Source organism: Eulemur rufifrons, chromosome 30 (assembly GCF_041146395.1).
Source record: "Eulemur rufifrons isolate Redbay chromosome 30, OSU_ERuf_1, whole genome shotgun sequence".
NCBI lineage: Eukaryota > Metazoa > Chordata > Mammalia > Primates > Lemuridae > Eulemur > Eulemur rufifrons.
This window is the reverse complement of record NC_091012.1, coordinates 126,563,286-126,583,431: the sequence shown is the minus strand read 5'-3', so window position 1 is coordinate 126,583,431 and position 20,146 is coordinate 126,563,286. Positions and strand designations below refer to the sequence as shown.

Below are 20,146 nucleotides of genomic sequence, written 5' to 3'. Positions count from 1 at the left end.
AGCACTGAAAAGCCTCCTTCCATTTCCAACATCCTATCTTTGTGAAGCAGGGTTTTCTGCAGTGACAGCAACCAAAACGAGATTATGGAACAGACTGGACATAAGCAACACACTTTGGGTGTCGCTGCCTCCCATCATCCCCAGATGGGACTGTCTTGTTGCAGGAAAACAAGCTGAGGGCTCCCACTGATTCTGCATTATGGTGAATTGTATAGTTATTTCATTATATATTACAATGTAATAATAATAGAAATAAAGTACACAATAAAGGTAATATGCTTGAATCATCCTGAAACCACCCCCACCCCAGGATCCATGGAAAAATTGTCTTCCATGAAACTGGTCTCTGGTGCCAAAAAGAACACCTTATTTAGAGGACATCATGGTGAATGTGTAACAGAAGGGTGTGTAGTGCATTCTGGGAGCCACAGTGGAGGGAAAATTAGATCTAGGGGCAGAGGGAGTCAAGATTGGATTACCAGTGAAAGTGATGTTTGAGTGGACTTTGAAAGGAGATAGTTCTCTAGGCAGAGAAGGGAGGTTGGGTCATGCAGGAAGAAGCACTGGTTGGTGCAGGCAACAGGTATGACACAGGAATAGACCATGAAATGATCACAAATGCTGGGGCACAGATGGCATTGGTGGAGGAGAGAGCAAAGGGAATGATGGGAGATGATATGTGGAAGGAGGGTCTTGTAGGTCATGGCAAGGAACAGGTCATGGGGAGCTTGTATAGTTTTTTGTGGGGAGGCAAAAAAACTTAAGTTTTACTTCCTTAGTCTTAGTCTTTAAGATTAGGGTTTGGAGAGGGGATAGATTGAAGACACTTAGACCAGTTAGGAGTTTTGCAAATGGCTCAAGAGAAGGATGAGAAGGGCTTAAACTTAAGCAGTGACAGTGGTAAGGGGGACAAGGAAGTGGCTAAGTTAAATCCTAAGAGATCATTCTTACATCGCTGTGTAGTGTAGTAATAATACAGATAGTACAGTAGTCCTCCCTGTTCCATGGTTTCACTTTCTGTGGTTCATTTACCCACAGGCAACCAAGGTCTGAAAATATTCAATGGAAAATTCCAGAAATAAAAATTCCTGAGTTTTAAATTATGCACCATTCTGAGTAGTGTGATGAAATCTCGTGCCACCCAGCTCCATCCCACTCAGGACATGAATCATCGCTTTGTCCAGAGTTTCCACACTGTATACACTATCCATGCATTGGTCACTTAGTAGCAGTCTCAGTTATCAGATTGACTGTTGCAGTGCTTGTGTCCACCAACACTTATTTTATATAATAATGCCCCCAAAGCACAAGAGTAGTGATGCTGGCAATTTGGATATGCCAAAGAGATGCTATAAAGTGCTTCCTTTCAGTGAAAAGCTGAAAGTTCTTGACTTAATAAGGAAAGAAAAAAATTGTATTCTAAGGTTGCTAAGATCTATTATAAGAATGAATTTTCTATCCCTGAAATTGTGAAGAAGGAAAAAGAAATTTGTGCATAGCATATATAGGGTTCAGTACTATCCGAGGTTTCAGGCATCCACTGAGGGTCTTGGAACAGATCCCCTGAGGACAAGGGGGCACTACTGTAATTATTAAACTTTTCCACTCATGCTTTGAAGGATTCCCATCAAAAGGAGATTATAATTGTTTTGTGCAGCCACTCTTTGCTGAGAAAGCATTAATGTGCCAATTATTGTACCAGGTACTTTAATGTCTGTTATCTCTAATCTTCCCAATAGTTCTATAAGCTTGGTATTATAGGCTCATTTTACAGAAGAGGAAACTGAAGCTCATAGAGCTGAAGTAACTTGCCAAAGACCAAACAACTAGTGAGTTGCAGAGCTGGGAGTATAACTCAGCTTATCTGATTGCATGCTGTTAATTATCATGCTACATTGTTCAAAACTGGATAAAGAAATGTGAGAATTACATGAGATGACACACATGAATACACTCTGAAAGGGCGAAAAGCATGATATAAATGTGTTAGAGTAATCATTATTATATCATATCCTCACCCATATTCCTCTTTCACCAGTGGGGGAATTATTTCTGTTCTGATATGAAAACAAGATATAGACTCTGGGAATACCCAGGAGGTGAGGGTCAGAATGTTGGATGGTCCCCAGGTCCTGCTGATTCCATGTCCAGAGGGGCTGGCATTGAGCAGTTCATTATTGCCTCCTCTAAGAGTGCTGCTGTCTGCAAGGCCTTTGGCTAAGCCCATGATCTCTTTGGATTTTTAGTTTGGGGAGGGGAGTGGAGAGAGATTACTTGAGAGATTCCATAAGCTACCTTATAAAGAATATTTAGCTTTACTCTCCAAAAAGGTTTTACTTTCCAAAATTTACGATGAGATTTTAAAAATGTTAAGTGAGCCAAAGTTAAGTCATGACCAAACTTGGAATAGTTTGCAAACCTGACAGATGATGCACTTAGCAAGGTTGTGGGACACCTGCTACAACTATTTTAAGACTTTCTTTTTCTGGTCTAGTTGAGAAATTGGGGGTCCTGATACAACCTCCAAGTTTCTGAGGCCTGACTAAGGAGGCAGGGAAGAAAAGTGTCCTGGGTAGTGTCACAGGAGGACAAAGGTGCCCTCATCTGGGAACTCTGCAGTCTTCTGGGATTCCCATTACCATGGTCAATCCCAGGACCAATGCCTATAGGAACATGATTTGCCACCTGTGGGGCATTTCTGAATGCTGTTTTCAGACACAGCGGATTGGGCAGCTTTACAGTGGGGTTAGTAGTAGGAAAAACGAAATGATTATCAGAGTCAATCTGATTAAAGAGACAAAGTGTGAGTGGGTCATTCACTGGGAATTACCTGGATGTGGGCCAGGGTGAGGAGTGCATCAGGAAGCTGGAACACAGACATGGGACCAGGAGATAGGAAGTCGGGAGTGGGCTCCCTAATTTATCTTGATGGTCACAATCTCACTTGTCCTCCCTTTGAAAAATCAATTGTCTTTTATCCTTATTATAAAAGTAGTTCATGTTTATGATAGAAAAGCTAGAAAAATTTTAGGTAACCTGAAAAATTTAAAAGCTATTATCATTTAAAGATAGCCATGTTTAATACTTTTGTTGAATACTACTCAAACATACGTTTATCTACAAATATTTTAAAATTTAAATTAAATATAGCCTCATCCGGTAGTACTGCTTTTTTCCCCACTGAACATTGTAACATGAATACTTTTCCATTTGTTACATATTCTTCTAAGTCATCATGTATAGTATTCTACTAACAAAAGCACTTTAATTTCTTCTCAAAGGACATCTAGGTTGTTTCACTATTGTTAAAAAAACCTTTGTGTTGATAAGTTTTGTGTTAAGTCTTTGTCCAAATCTAAGACTAATTCCTAGAAGTGGAGGAGTTGCTATGTCAAATGCTATGCCTCATTGAAGACTTTTAAAATGCATCTTACCCAACTTCTCTTGAGAAAAGTGGTACAAATTTGTATTTCTACTAACAATAGGTGAGATGGTTTACTTTTCACAAGGTGCATCTTAAAGATTCTTTTTTTTTTTTTTTTTTTTTTTTTGAGACAGAGTCTCACTGTGTTGCCCAGGCTAGAGTGAGTGCCGTGGCGTCAGCCTAGCTCACAGCAACCTCAAACTCCTGGGCTCAAGCAATCCTCCTGCCTCAGCCTCCCGAGTAGCTGGGACTACAGGCATGCACCACCATGCCCGGCTAATTTTTTCTATATATATTTTTAGCTGTCCATATAATTTCTTTCTATTTTTAGTAGAGATGGGGTCTCGCTCTTGCTCAGGTGGGTCTCGAACTCCTGAGCTCAAACGATCCGCCCACCTCGGCCTCCCAGAGTGCTAGGATTACAGGCGTGAGCCACCGCGCCCGGCCTTAAAGATTCTTTTGGAGGAGATGAATAAAGAGACTCAGGTTTTTTTGTGTAATTGATATGGGGGAAATGTTAGTCACATTTCCATTCTTGAGATCATTATCTCATACCCAGATATGGCTCAGTGAACCCACACAAGCATTTGTTGAGCATCTACTATGTTTCCAGGCCTGGGCTGAATGTCACTCCACTAGTGTCAGTTTTGAATACCCAGGACAGCAATTGATATATGGCAGGACCTGTTGGAGTATGAGTAGGATATGAGGCACTGAGCTTCATGGTGGGAGGAAATTAGTGTTTTCTCTGCCAGATGTGGAACAATAATAGTGGTTCTCAAAACATGTTCCCTGGACCAGCAGCATCAGCATCCTTTGTGATAGATGGTCATCATCTGGCCTCACCTACTGAATCGGAAACTCTGGGCTTTGGGCCCAGCAATTTAACCATCAAACCTCTGCAAGATACCAAAGATTGAGAACCATAAAATGCTAAGCTATAAAAATGCAGCCAATGGAAAAGAGCTCAGACTTAGTTGGGTAAATGTGACTAACTTCTCCTGGTTTGCCTGGGACCAGCTCAGTTTTACCACTGAAAGTCTCGCATCTCAGGAGCCCCTTCAGTCCCAGGCAGACGGGGATGGTTGGTCACCCTGGTAAAGGGGGAGGATTCTCTTTGTTGCAGCCTAAAGGTTATTATGGCAGAAAAAGAATAGAAGGACCAGCAGAGAAGGTTTCAAGATGGAAGGCAGATTTCAGAAGCTGATTTCTGCTTGTCAGCTCTAGGCTGATAGATGTGGTGGCAGGAGGTTACCTGCAGGAAGCCAGCAGATGGCTAAGGCATCTTGCTGAATCCCTTGACAGGAGTCACAGCTGTTAGAACTTGATACTTTCTGGAAAGGGAAAGGTTGGCATTCACCAAACTACTGCAAGATGCCAGCTTGAAAAAAAAAAGTCACTATTAATCTTAGCAATGATGACAATGAAATCCTTTTACAGCAAAAGACATAACCCAAAGTGCTTTGTAATTGCAGCAATTTCCATGTCCCGACTGATGTCCCCCCCCCCCAGATTCTAGAATGGTGTCGGGCTTATCTGATTACAGGAACTAATCCTGAGTAAGATGTAACACTCATTCTGTTTCAGAGTAGGCATTCATCTTGGTTTTTCCAAGGCAGTTACAATTAAAGCTATTTTTGTCCTTTGCTACAGTCATAATTTACAGACCATGTAACATTTCAGTTTTGAAAGTATAGTGTACAAAATTAGGAGAGGTGAAATAGTTTAAGTAGGATTAGTGTTAGTTCTTTGAATGCTTGGTAGAATTTAGCAGTGAAGCTATCAGGTCCTACGCTTTTCTTTGATGGGAGACTTTTTATTATTCTTTCTGTGTCGTTACTCGTTACTGGTTGATTCAGGTTTTGGATTTCTTTCTGGTTTAATCTTGGTAGGTTGCATGTGTCTAGGAATTTATCCATTTCTTCTAGTTTTCCAATTATTGGCATATAGTTGCTCATAGTAGTCTCTAATGATCCTTTGGATTTCTGCAGTATCAGTTGTAATGTCTCCTTTTTCATCTCTGATTTTATTTATTTGAGTCTTCTTTCTTTTTTTCTTAGTTTGGCTAAAGGTTTGTCAATTTTGTTTATCTTTTAAAAAACCCAACTTTTCATTTTGCTGATATTTGGGGTTTTTTTGTTTAAAATTCATTTATTTCTGCTCTGATCTTTATTATTTCTTTTTTTCTACTAATTTTGAGTTTGGTTTGCTCTTGTTTTTCTAGTTCTTTGAGATGCATCATTAGGATGTTTATTTGAAGCTTTTCTACCTTTTTTGATGTTGCCATTTATTGCTATAAACTTTCCTCTTAGTACTGCTTTTGGTGTGTCCCATAAGTTTTTGATATATTATGTTTTCATTTTCATTTGTTTCCAGAATTTTAAAAATGTCCTTCTTAATCTCTTTATTGACCTACTGGTCATTCAGGAGCATATTACTTTTCATATGTGTGTATAGTTTCCAGTGTTCCTCTTGTTATTGATTTCTAGTTTTATTCCATTTTGGTCAGAGAAAATAGTTGATATGATTTGAATATTTTAAGACTTGTTTTGTGGCCTAATATATGGTCTATCCTTGAGAATGACATGTATTCTGCAGCTATTGAATGAAACAGTCTGTAAATATCTGTATTTTATTATAGGTCCATTTGGTCTGTAGTACAGATTAAGTCCAGTATTTCTTTATTGATTTTCTGTCTGGATGAAATGTCCAATGCTGGATGTGGGGTGTTGAGGTGTCTAATGATTATTATATTGGGGTCTCTTTCTCTCTTTAGCTCTGATGGTATTTGCTTTATATATCTGGGTGCTCCAGTGATGGGTACACATATATTTAGAATTGTTATGTCCTCTTGCTGAATTGACCCCTTTATCATTATGTAATGACCTTCTTTGTCTCTTTGCACAGTTTTTGTCTTGAAAGCTCTCTTATCTGATAAAAGAACAGCTACTCCTGCTCTTTTTTTGGTTTCCATTTGCATGGAATATCTTTTTCTATTCCTTTATTTTCAGTCTGTATGTGTCTTTATAGGTGAAGTGGGTTTTCCTGTGGACAACATAGAGTTGCATCTTATTTTTGCATCCATTCAGCCACTCTATGTCTTTTGACTGGAGAGTTTAATCCATTCACATTCAATGTTGTTATTGATAGGTAAGGACTCACTATGGCCATGTCGTTATTTGATTTCTGGTTGCTTTGTGGTCCTGTCTTCCTTCCTCCCTCCCTCCCTCCCTGTCTTCGTTTTTTAAAAGTGATTTTCTCTGGTGGTATGTTTTACTTTCTTGCTTTTTACTTTTTTTTTTTTTTTTTTTTTTTTTTTTTTTTTGAGACAGAGTCTCGCTCTGTTGCCCGGGCTAGAGTGAGTGCCGTGGCGTCAGTCTAGCTCACAGCAACCTCAAACTCCTGGGCTGAAGCGATCCTACTGCCTCAGCCTCCCGAGTAGCTGGGACTACAGGCATGCGCCACCATGCCCGGCTAATTTTTTTTGTATATATATATTTTAGTTGTCCATATAATTTCTTTCTATTTTTAGTAGAGACGGGGTCTCGCTCTTGCTCAGGCTGGTCTCGAACTCCTGACCTCGAGCGATCCACCCGCCTTGGCCTCCCAGAGTGCTAGGATTACAGGCGTGAGCCACCGCGCCCGGCCGCTTTTTACTTTTTGTATATATGTTGTAGGTTTTTTGATTTGAGGTTACCATGAAGCTTGCAAATCTGTCACCTTTTTTTGGACTGAACTTACTTTGCCATTTGCCCTTGGCTGTGTCACTTCTGTCGCAGAGGCTGCTGGAAGGATCCTAACTGAACAAATTCCGTAATTTAAATTCCTTTAAAGGAATCAAAAGAGATGTCGAATTTAAGAACGAAATGCTTCTAAATTTAGATAAGTTTGAGTTGCCTTGCAATGTGTTAGTAAATTTACAAAAGTTTGCTATGGAGAAAGGGAAAAAGCAAGTGGTCTGGGTTTTGAAGACTGGCAATGAAAGTTGGAGGCCTCCCATTTTGTGAAATCTGACCAAACATGGAAATAACAGGAGAAGATATCTGAATCTGGACTCACAGTTGTCTTAAAATCATAAGCATTAATAAGTGTTAATATTTGAAAAAATAAAACTTCCAAAAAACTTCAAACTTTGGAAGGTAATGCTTTCAAAGTATTTGCTGTATAATAACTTTTCTGAACCATAAGCTTATGGATATGGAACTTAAAATTAATGCAACAGTAAAGTGAAAGCAACAAAGAATTTAGGGAAAAGAGATATTAGTTCAATATTCTCAGGGCCAAAGCCTTTGATATAAGTCAGTATTTTGTTTAATTGTCTCTTTTCAGCATATGCCACAAGAGAGAGAATATTCCTTGGGGTAGGGACAGATAAGAGAACACAGGAATGATGGAACTTGCATAAAACTGAAAAAGACTTTTTAGCTTGTTAATATCTGTATTCTGATTGAAAGTTTGGTGGCAAAAAATATGCTGACCTCAAAACTACACTAGTTCTGCCATGATAGCAAGAGAATGAAACCAACAAACTCTCTCCTGTAGGAAGAAAACAAAAACCAGAACTAGAATAATGGAAATATCCCAGATCTGGTACCGAATATAGAAAATTCAAGAAGTAATACATGGGTACTACTAATAGTATCATGTAATGTTTTAGACTTTGGCTAATGAGATGTACTCATAAAGATAGGTAATACTTCAACCCCAATCATCCCTTTGAGTTTTACAAGGTACGGATTCCATTCATTCAACAAATATTTATTGAATGCTTATTATGTACCAGGTATCGTTGTAGCTCTGAGGACATCATAGTGAAGGAATAGTAAAAATAAAATAAAAATCACTTTTGTTATGGGACTTTCATTCTAGTTGGGGAAAAGAAGACAATTTATACAAAGGAGATCAAATGTTTCATAGATGGTGGTAAGTGTTATGGTGAGTTATAAAGCAAGAAAGTGGGTGGTGTAACACCCCACTCATTTAAAAAGCACTAGGGAAAGCCCTAATGAAAAGATGACATTTAAGTAAATACCTGAAGCAAGCTATGCAGACAATGGTGGAAAGAAAATTCTAGGTTAGGTAGAGAGGGTTGGAGTGAAAGGGAAATTATTCCTTTTCTTTACATGTCTCTCTATACAGTGTGATTTTGCTAGTCCTGAGTGTATTTATTTATTTGTTTTCTTGAGGTCCGAGCTGTGGGATAACGGGCTAATTTTGTTTTCTATACTTGTCTGTACTTTGTCTTTCTTTACTTTTGTTGTTTTAAAGTTTATGTTATCTGATGCAAGAATGGCTTCACCAGCTTTCTTTTGGTTTCCATTTGCCTGGAAAATTGTTTTCTATCCCTTTATCTTGAGTCTGAACGAGTCCTTGTGGGTTAGATGCATTTCCCGGAGACAGCAGATACTTGGCTTGTGTATATTTATCCATTCAGCCAGCCTATGTCTCTTCAGTGGGAAATTCAAGCCATTCCCATTTATTGAGAGAACTGATATTTGGGATGGATTTCTGTTCATCCTGTTGGGTGAACTCTTATTTTGTTATACCTCTTGAACCATTGTGAAATCTGCGTTCTGGACTTTAGCTTTTGGGTGGTTTTACACTGGTGGGTGTCTATTGCACTGGTCAGTGTATAAAGCAGGTCTGAGTACTTCCTGCAGGGCAGGTCTGATCTTCACAAATTCCATCAGCGATTGCTTCTCTGGGAAAGTCTTTATTTCTTCCTCATATAAGAAGCTTAATTTTGCAGGATAAAGAATTATAGGCTGGCCATTATTCTGTTTTAGAAGACTGAGGATGTGTCCCCAGTCCCTTCTGGCTTATAAGGTTTCAGTTGAGAAGTCTACAGTTAGTCTGATAGGTTTTCCTTTGTAGGTTACCTGCTGTTTTCACCTTACTGCTTGAAGGAATGCCTCTTTTCAGTTTACTTTGGCCAGCCTATCTAATTAATGTGATTTACAATAACAAAATAAATACTAAAATCCAGACACATTGAGGCATTTAACTTCTCTTGGAAAGTTGTAGGTATGGTCAGGATATGACTTTATAACTATAAAGGAGAAATAGTTGAACCTGGGGTAAGCATCACCAAATATGATCAGTTCTTTGACAATTATATCCTAAACAAAAAGCACTCTATGTCTTTTATGCTCAGTATTTTGCTAAGCTCCAAGTAGGTTAGTCTATATTCACTGACATGAGAATTAGAAACTCTGGTGAAAATGAAAGGTTGACCCTAGTAGAAAACCAAAAGCAGGACTTAGTGGTTTTTCTAAGTACAGATTTGAAAAAGAGACATTATTACTAATAAATAATGAGGTTAATGCAAATACCAATATTTTCTTTTGTCAGAATTTCAGTTATTGACATGATATAACCACAATCTGTATTTTTCGCTTGAAATAGGAATGGAATTTGCTAGTGTTAACAAATGCAAGAACAAAATAATATTATGTAAGCTTAGTTAACTGTTAACTGGTTTTGGATAACCTTTAGAAGAATTTTCTATAATATAAACACATATACTTATTTCTAAAAGAGTTTAATTACACAAGTTAATTACCTTTGAGTAATCAAAATTTAAAACATTACATTTATGTCCAAAGCCCTTTTGACCACCCACCACCCCAAATCTCAATTTTCTCCAAAAGGTAACCACTGTGATCACTTTGATATGTATTTTACAGACCTTGTCTATGATTTTACATTTGTATATACACACATATGCACATGCATATAGATACACATACACATATATGCTCACCCTGATATGATAGTTATTTTTAACACATTAACTGTCATGTGAGTTGTATTTAACTCATGCTAGTTTTGAGCCCTGGGCCTCGTGAAGCATATGTAACTCATGTCTCTTCACTTTGGGAGCCACGAGAACTATTCTTCAAGTTGCATATAACTCACACACAGAAAACAATAAAAAATAACAATTTTTTATTAAATCAGAAAGGATCATTTTGTTTTCAAAGTTTTTATTGTATTTTTGTAATAAAACATCATGACCCCAAGGAAAAATTTTTTTTCCTAGCGTGGCAGTCAATGTGTTAAAGTGGTGTTTATATATCTATATCTGTACCTTGCTTTATTCCAACAACATGTCTTGGAGATTTTTTACATGGTAGAATATTAAGACCTACCCCTTTCTTTTCATTTGCTGCATAGCAGTCCACAGTGTGCTTATACCATGGTTAAGTAATTCCCCTTCTATTGGACATTTAGTTTGTTGTACACTTTTCTCAATTATAAGCAATTCCATAATGAACTCCACAGTGTGCTTGTGAAAGCTATTGGGCAGTGGTTTTTGCAGTGTGGTACCCAGAGCATCAGTATCAGCATCACCTGGGAACTTGTTAGAGATGCAAATTGTCAGCCCTACCCTAGACCTACTGACTCAGAAACTCTGAGGGTGGGGCCAAGCAATCTGTAGTTGAACAAGCTCTCCATTCTGATGATGCATGATAAAATTTGAGAACCACTCACTGGCAGGTGCATATGTGTATATATATACATGCATCCATACCTATACATATACAGTCAGTTCTGCTATTATGTGACATCTGTATTCTTAGACATCACTGTGCTGTGCAAAAGTTATGTATTAATAATAAAAGGGCTTGTGGGAAAAATGGGGTTAGAGGCACAACAATCAAAAACTCTATCTGTGACACATAAAAACAAAAGCTGGGAATCTAATAAAAACCATAGCATAGTTTTATACATGTTAAATGGGCAAATACAAAAATGCTACTGGCACTTTCCCTTGAAAAGACCTGAAGTTTGCTCGTGGAATATGGCGTTGGAGGAGTTGCCCCTTGTGAGTTACTGTGTAGTGATGGAAGGAGGGTTAACTGTCATTGGAAGAAAATTTTAACACCAGATGCAATGGGTGTGGCTCCTAAACCACATGGTGAACTGGGGCAGTTGAAGTATGTGTGTCTTTTGTGTTTTCCTATGTGGCTCAGTTCAGTTGGGTGCAGTTTTCTGCTTTCACCTAGCATTTCTTGTGGATAAGCAAATGTGAAATTGGAGTTATGTCCAAATTCTTCCTTATTGTATCAATTGCATTGGAACAAATTTGCCTTTTCAATACAGGTGTTATAGCAGAAGTGACTGTATATATGGAGGAATACTCTTGCAAATATATTACACAAAAGGGACTCCATACACTGTACTGAATGCTTTTTTTCACTTAATATCTCTTAGAGCTTTTTCCATATCAGCACACAGAGTTACTCATTTTTTTAAAAAAATGGCATTTAAAGCATTAAGAGATGACTAAATTGATCTCCAAAATGCTTGCAACAATTTATACTCCCACCAACACGCTTCCTACACCCTGGCCAATATTACCTATTATCAAATTTATTAATTTTTGCCAACTCAGTAGTTAAATATCTCTTTCCCTCCCTCTTCCCCCTCCTCCTTCCCTCTCTCTCTCCCTCCCCACCCCCACAGATTTACACTGTGAAGAATGCCTCCCCTAAATACATTGATAGAAAAAGGAGCTTTAAAAGTGTGAAATAGGTGGTGAGGTAGTGCTGAAATGGAAAAAAAAAGGAAATAAAATGGATACGAAAGGAAACATAAGAAAAAGCTATTCAAAAAGGAGAGAAAAGGAATTCCCTTTCCACTTATTTTTTATTTCTACCTTTGCTAAATACAACTTATCCCCTTTATGAGATAAGATATTGAGTTGACCCTGTTGGGATTCTATCTGTCACTCTAGCTGGTTGACGTCTCCAAAAATGCAGCTTACACTGTTAATCCATTCACTTCAGCAAAACACACCTAAGGGCATCAGAGTCTTCTGTTTATCAGTATTGGGTTCCACGGCCCCGACAAGCTGAGCAGATACAGCCGATCAGGGTAATGTGACAGCTTCAGCACTTGAGTCTGGGGCCTCTAACAGCAAAAGTGGCAGAAATAGAGGCTCAAGCAGGTGTCAGATGTTTTCCTGCAAAGAGGTTGGCAATGGACATAAATGCTTCCAGCTGGGCACATTACCAGGCAGGGACGCCATAATGATTTAATAATTAAATCACATTGGTTTGTGATCATTATTCTTATTAGGAAATATCATTGCTTTTTGATGATTTATTGTGTGAAATGGAATTTTCACATAAACACTGTGATTTGCATTTATATGTAATATTAATATATATTTGCATATATATATTCAAGTCAGAATGACTTACTAAAAGTAATCACCAAAAAAGAGGATGGAATATTGATGTAAAGATGCCAAAGATATTTAAGGAAATGTAGAAATTATGAAGATTAATATGACAACGTTGGTCCTTTTTCAAAGTCACATGGACACATTTTCCTTTATGTGAAAACAGCAGGAAGAGAAAGAACTACTAGCTGGATTCATCTCTGTTTTGCAATAGGGTTTTTGCACTTTAGAATCTCAGACTATGATAATAGTAAAGTATGAAGAATATATATAAGGGTTAGATAGAATCAACATTTTACTTCTAAATTAAGGACTTGCTTTCTTTCCCTCATGTCTCCTCATAGTGTCCTGGTATAGAGGGGTGATAGAAAGTTAAGAGGGAGGAGGAACATTTTAACTCATAAAGGAGATTTCAGTGTTATGGGGCCTAGAGCAATTGCTTTGGAGCAGTGAAGGATATTGCTGAAGATATCTCTCTCTCTCTCTCTCTCTCTCTGTTTGCATTGTCAGCTGTGATGGACTTGTAAGTGCACCTGCTAGGATCATCCCAGGGTACAAAATTTAGTGGTGAGTTGCAAGGGCAAAGCAAAGCATGTCTCCCAGTCGTCTGCACCCAGAGCCAGCTACATAATTTGGGCAGCCCCGTGCAAAATGAAAATGCTGGGCCCTTTGTTCTGAAAATAGGAAAAAGTGCCATTGAAGGTAGTAAAATATAAGACTTTGTCCTGTCTTCCATGGCCTTTCTCTTTGGGCTTATCATGGTACTTTTTGTGTGCTATTCAATGCTGTTATAACAAAAATTAAAAATATAAATCATTAGCATAAATTTTATGGTTCATCTTTATACTGTGCAACACAAGTTTTAAATGCAAATATAAGAACATTTAACTTGTATGTGGAATCAACAAAATTACACAGTCCATATTTTGTAGCTTATATGTGCATATGTATTTTTTTTCTTACCAGCACAGTGGAAATGCTGTACAAAACTAACTCAATTGTTTTTATCTCACTTTGTAATACACATACATTCTACCAACACTCTACTTTTGGCTTACTGATGTGTAAGGAAGGACTGAAAGGAAAAGAAACTATGGGTCACCTTATTTTTCCCTTTCCTTCTATGCCATCGTTTTCAGTGTAAGTGGTTGACCAATACAGGGAAATAACAGGAGAAAGAAAGGATATGATAGAGTTCCTTGGTCATTATTGTTTCTTAGAATGCCATTACCTTCTTTTCATGATCAAAGCAAATTATGATTCGAATGGAAATTGTGGGCTCTTGGGACTGTCAGAGCCTCCGCTTACTTATTCTAGACGTAACATGCTTACCTTGTACTCTGTGTCTTGCTGAACTCCCACGCATCGTGAGTCTGCCAGAATCCTGTGCTCCTGGGCATCGTAAACGCTGTGTGTGAATGTGGCTCCCAGGAACCACAGACACACGTATTGTGCATGTCTCCTCTGCTTACACACATGCTCTGTTGTCCCCTCAGGCTCCACTTATAAAACATAAGTTCAAAGATAAAATTTTTAAGAATTTCAAGACAGTGACAGCAGAGCATTAAACCAAGTGCAGGGCTCTTTTGTGTGTGGGGCCCATGTGACTGCACAGGTCGCACACTCATGGAGCTGGCCCTTTCTGAAAGCTGCTGGCCATCCTGAAACCTCATGCACATGCTGTGTGTGAAGGAGCCCAGTTAACAGCAGAGTGGACACTGCCAATAGTGTATTCATGCAAAATGGTTTCCTTGAAATGGTTTAATACACTTATTTCAAACTCAGTTGAATTAATATCACCCTTGAGATGGTTGGATCTCTTAAGGGCTCCCAGCTCCACAAGGAGTGCCTTTCAGATGGGTCTTTGAAGCCTCAAGGCTATAGCTGTAACCAGGTACTCATCATTGTATTAATATTTCTATATCCCTTAACATTTTTTGTTTGTCTTTCTCCCAGGATTTCCAGCAGGAGAGCTCCAGAAGCCTTTCTTTTGGGGAACAGAATATCCTCGGTGGGTAAATTAGTAAAGAAACTAGTTACTAACAAATTAGGAGGAAAGAACATGCTGCTTTGGCAAAAGACAGACTATAAAGTCAAAGCAATAAATTCAGTGGTTGTTCAGCAGAAAGAGGGCATGGAACCTGACATGGGTTGGCTCCACTCTTACCATTTTAGGGATTTGCTCTCTGATCCTTGTTACCAAGGTCTATGAATGGACAGGAAAGCCAACTTATACATAGGTGGTTTTCATTTTTTATGTATTTATTTACTTACCAGCAATATTTAAACCTTGAAGAATTGTTGGGATTTGAGTTGATGGTGATGGGTCTAAAACCATTCCAGGTAGAAGAAACAATGTGATAAAAGGAAGGAAAAGTGTTTACAGAATGACAGAGTCTAGTTTGGCTGGCCCTAGTGATATATAAAGGGAAATAGTGGAGGAGAAGCCTGGAAAAGAAGGTTGAGGGTTGATATTGGAGGGCTCTGAATGCCAGGTAAGGGGCTTGGACGTGAGTAGGCAATAGAAGATATTGATTTTTTTTTTTGAGCAAGCAAATAAGTTAATCAAATTTGTCTTTAGAAATCTAATTTGTATAGCTAAAGAATAAGTCAAAATTGACAGTGTCTGGACTTAGAGATATCAGTTTAAAGGCCATTAATACCAACACACTGTAAACTTATGTAATTCAGAATTTCCATATGTAGCAGAGATTCTGATAATATTCATTGTCAATAATATCACCACTTTCATTATATACCTTTGCTTGCTCTGGCACTTTAACAAATGGAAAATTTAGTCTTGATTTTAGAAGGTGAGACTCTTGTATTTTGGTTTGGATACATGATAATTTAAATATGATTATTATAGGTTTAAAAGATATGAGATCCCGTACACATATAAATAAGAGAAATATGGTGGCAATGTTTTGATATGAGCTTCCCAAGAAGCAGACCCTGTGATAAGTATTCAAGTGCAAGTAGTTCCTTTGAGAGGTGGCACCAGGAACCAACAGCAAGGGAGAGGGAAAGAAGCAAGCCAATAAATTGTGTCTTATGAGTCTTCTATGGCTGTCAAAATGAATTACCACAAAGTCACTTAGTGGCTTAAAGCTCCATAAATTTATTAGCTTATAGTTCTATAGATCAGAAATTCAACCTGGATCTCACTGGGCTAAGACCAAGGTGTCAGCAGAGCTACATTCCTTTCTGGAAGCTCTAGGGAAGAATTTATTTCTTCCCTGCCTTTTCTAGCTTCTACAGGGGGCCTACATTTCTTGGCTCATGGCCCTCTTTCTCCTTCTTAAAACTTCCATAGTCACATCTCCTTGTGATTCTTATCTTCTGCCTCTCTCTCTTTTACTTTTAAGGAGCCTTGTGATTATATTGGGCCTGCCCAGATAATCCAGGATAACCTCCCTGTTTTAAAGTCAGCTGATAAGCAACCTTAATTCCATCTGCAACCTTAAGTCCCCTTTGCTGTGTAACCTAACATATTCACAAGTTCCAGGGATTAGCACATACATGGACATCTTTTGGAGGCCATTATTCTACCTACCATATTTGTGTTACAAGCCAGTTATCACCATGAGCAACTAGGGTTCAGTCTTGCTGGGGAACTATACAACATGCTTCAGAGTGATCCCACCTCAGAGTAAACGGAGTTGAAGTATTTATCCTCCAACTCACTTTCCATCATTGATTGAGCTGCTACCAGGGATATTAACTTCCTGGCAGTGCCCAGCCTAGATCAAGAGGGCTCTGGTAGCTGAGAAAGTTTTTTTGGCAACTAGTTTCAGGTGCTAGCATTTGGAAGCTGTCAGATTGGTGTGCTCAAAAAGTACTGATTGCTGAGGAGACATGGCAGGCATCAATAAAACCTACTACAGAGAAGCACCATCATAGAATAAATAAAAATTCTAGGTTTATATTTAACTAAATCCATTAATACCATCCCAGGCCTCAGCTGTCTAGTTTTCTTTAGTGTTTAGATATTTGGAATCAATTTTCCCTACTTTTAAGATTAGAAATTTATATATATTTTCCATGAAATTAAAGATTTAGGCTAAATATTTTCTAAGCTCCCTTTAAACTAAAAAATGTCCTAGAAATCTTTGATTCTGCTTATTGCTAACAATTTAACTGAGCTTCTATTATTGTGGTTATATAGCTGGGGACTTGGAAATAGCCTGGTTAGGTTTTGAAGTTATTGATTCAATGATTTGTTTATTGGGTTCATGAGCATGATTTTCTGACATAAAAGTCAAAATCATAGAAACCTAGGAATTAATGTTATTGTCTATTAGTTCTACCTTAGGCTGAGCCATAGTTGGTACTTAAGTGGGAGAGAGATTGGGTTTTTTTTTCCTCTAAAGAGTTCTATGTCCTCACTAACTCCATTCATTCTCTACTAAGGTATTCACTCAATGAATAGTTATTAAGTATCATTTGAATACTTGGCATTGGGATTATGGAGATGCTGAAAATATGAGAATCACGGTCCAGTGAGATAGTTTCCCGTACATCCATCTATTCTGTATTAATAGCTTAATAGATACCCAAGGGAGTGGATATCCTTTCTGCTCACGCTGGTCAGCTTAGCCCTTACCTAAGTGTTGAGTCTAATTATGGGGACATGAACAAGCTGAATTATTTCCAGAGGAGAGAATCAGAATTGTAAATGGCCTAAGATAACATTTCCCTAAGTGTGTGTTCCATGACACAATAATAGAGTTAAGTCTTCCTCTCCTTCCCTCTGTTTTTGAGAATCACAATACTTATCAGCATAAAAGCTCCCAAGAAGTTCTGTAAGAAAGAAACCTATTTAAATGTGTTTAACACAGAGATTCCCAGACTCCCTTTTTCCTTATGTTTTGGGAAATGCTGGTCTAGGATTCATGACTGAAGAATAAGAGTTGAAAGAACTTGAAAACAATTGAGGGGGAACCTCGTAATTGTCTTCATATATTTGAAGGAGAATTAAGGTAGCAGAACCATTTACTATATTCAGGGAGGTCAGCAGGTGTTCAACTATAGACTACTCTAGACCTATGGGTGGAAGACATAGGAAAGACATTTCAGATCAGCATTAGGGAGAGCTGTTTTATTTAGATCCGCTCAAAGAGGGAATAGGTTACTTCAGAAAGGCGTGAGCTCCCAATCATTGGAAATACCCAAGCAGAAGTCTTATGACCATTTCAATGGGTTTTTGTAGAGAGGAATCATGCCTCTAGTAGGAAGTTGAACTAGATAACTTTAAAGCCACTTGTAACTTGGAGATTTTTATGAATTTGTGATTCAGGCATGGGGTAGTCTTTACTTGATAAGTGTGAGATCATGGTTAGTACAGACAGCAGTATAGTTGTTTTGTTGTTGACAGCAAATCCTGTGCATATGTTAAACCCATTGGGTAGTAAGAGCAAAAGAGGAACTCAGTAGGTAATGAAATTGTTATCTCCCTTGTTTTATGTTTGGAAGGCTAGATTTTCAATGCAAGACATATTCCAGTTTCTGGCCAGCCAGTCGCATTTTAAAAAGCATAAGAGTTTATTTTTTTATGACATGCTAATTTAAAAAATGTTCATTGATAAAATGGAGAATGTGAATTTAATATCATGAAACACTATTTTCAGGCTGACTCATATAAAATTACTTTTTCTTTGTCTCTTGTCCAAAGGATTATGATCCTGTAACTGAGAATTGAATCTTACAATGAGTCAATCATTTTTGCAGCAGTCCCTCTTAAGGGACATTTGCAGAGCAGTTTCTAGAAACTTCCATCATTCGTCCCTTCACTTCATCCAGTCAACAGCATTGACTGAGCATTGTAGAGGCCTGAGTACTTACTCTCAGGGCTGAGAGACCTGGAAAAACTAAATGTTGCAGGCTGCATGGTGGTAGCTACTGCTGCAAAAATTAACACTATGTAAAATTACAACTTTGTCCCACACTGCTATGATAGCTCTATGATTGAAATGCATAATTTCACTCTTACTTCTTTAATGAAGGTTTGCAATGATGGAAAAACAGTAGGAAGCATTTTTTCAAATGCAAATTACCTTGCAGGAAAGAAATAACAAAGGAAAGAATTGCCACCAAGGGGAAAAATTAAATCTTACAGCACTTCCTTGGGTATAGTTGAGATAAACAATTAGCATGGTAAGGATCATTATGTCCTGTAATAACATGTTGCTTCAGAAATTTCCGTTCCTTCCAGTTATGGGTCCTATCTATTTGCTACGTGACTTTGATGTTGCATGTCAGGAACCAACTGTGAAATATTTTTAGCATAATTATAATACAAATCTTATGAAGAAACCTCACAATAAGGATTCTAAGTTGTCTATAATTTTCATCCACAGGTTAAATGACTAAAATGAGATACATATAGATGTGTCACTTGCATGAAATGGTAAAGTTAACTAACCAATGAGTTAAATCGTTGTTACTTTCTTACTGTATACTAGGTACAGAGAATATAGCAGTGAGCAAGTAGATAAGGGTTTCACCTTAATAGAACTTTAAGTTGAGAGAGAAAATCCCAGACATACACATGTGGAAACCCCATTAATGATTTCTTCATATATTATTAAATTGCTTTTTTTTTTCATTTATCTATTGCTTCTTACCAAAGCACCACCAAAGCACCATTTATTGGCTCATGATTCTGCAATTTGGGCAGGACTGAGCTGAGACAGCTGGTCTCTGCTCTGTGTGGTGCTGGCTAGGGCAGCTTCACTAGGGCTGGAGGATCTAAGGTGACTTCACTCATGTGTGTGGTGCCCCAGTTAGGCTGGCAGGACCTCTCTTCCTTCAGAATCTCTTGACTTTTGGGGTCTCTCGCTTGTTTCACTTGGCTTCTTTCCCTCCAGCTAGGTAGTTGAACTTCTTTACATTGCAGCTGACTTCTAAGAGGGCAGAAAATGGAATCTGCGGGGTCTTTTAAGGCAGAGGGCCAGAAGTCACACCTAACCCCTTCCACTGCATTCTATTGATCACAGCAAGTCCCACGGCCAGTCCAGATTTAAGGGGAGGGAAATAGGTTGCCTTTTGATGGAAGGAGGAGGCAGGTGCATTCAGGAATGGGTAGAATTGTTGGTGGTCACCTTTATAGATAATCTACCATGTTTCTTCACAGGTGAAGAGAAATAATGTAACACCTTTTCCAAATCTGGTTAAGACTTTACAATCTTTGCTATTCAGTTGTCATCTTGTCTACAGTAGAAACAGCGGAATGTGACTACCTTTGAAAACAGAGTGATCCCTTTTAATCTCTGCTCTATTCTTTTTTTTATGATTACATTTGAAAAACAATTTAACTTCTAAGATTATAGTGACTTTTCAACAAGTTTTCAGATAAAAATAAATGGTATATTTACTGACAGGATCTTTTCAAGCCCTGTTTTAGCTTGAAATTTATTATATTCATAAATATAATATGTAGCTAGAACAGACATAGAATCATAGAACTCTTAGGGCTGAAAGGGACTTTAGAAATCATCTCTTTCACATCCCTAATTTTAAAGGATAGGACA

General features: G+C 38.0%; 1 protein-coding gene across 2 annotated transcripts in view; it reads left to right on the top strand.

Annotated features, from left to right (window-relative positions):
• Positions 1-20,146, top strand: part of PHEX (phosphate regulating endopeptidase X-linked) — a 201,560-nt gene that overhangs the window by 163,595 nt on the left and 17,819 nt on the right. For both annotated transcript variants that reach the window (XM_069463593.1, XM_069463594.1), the window contains exon 16: positions 14,571-14,625. In XM_069463593.1, the coding sequence (XP_069319694.1) occupies positions 14,571-14,625 (55 nt within the window). The remainder of the gene's footprint in view (positions 1-14,570; positions 14,626-20,146) is intronic.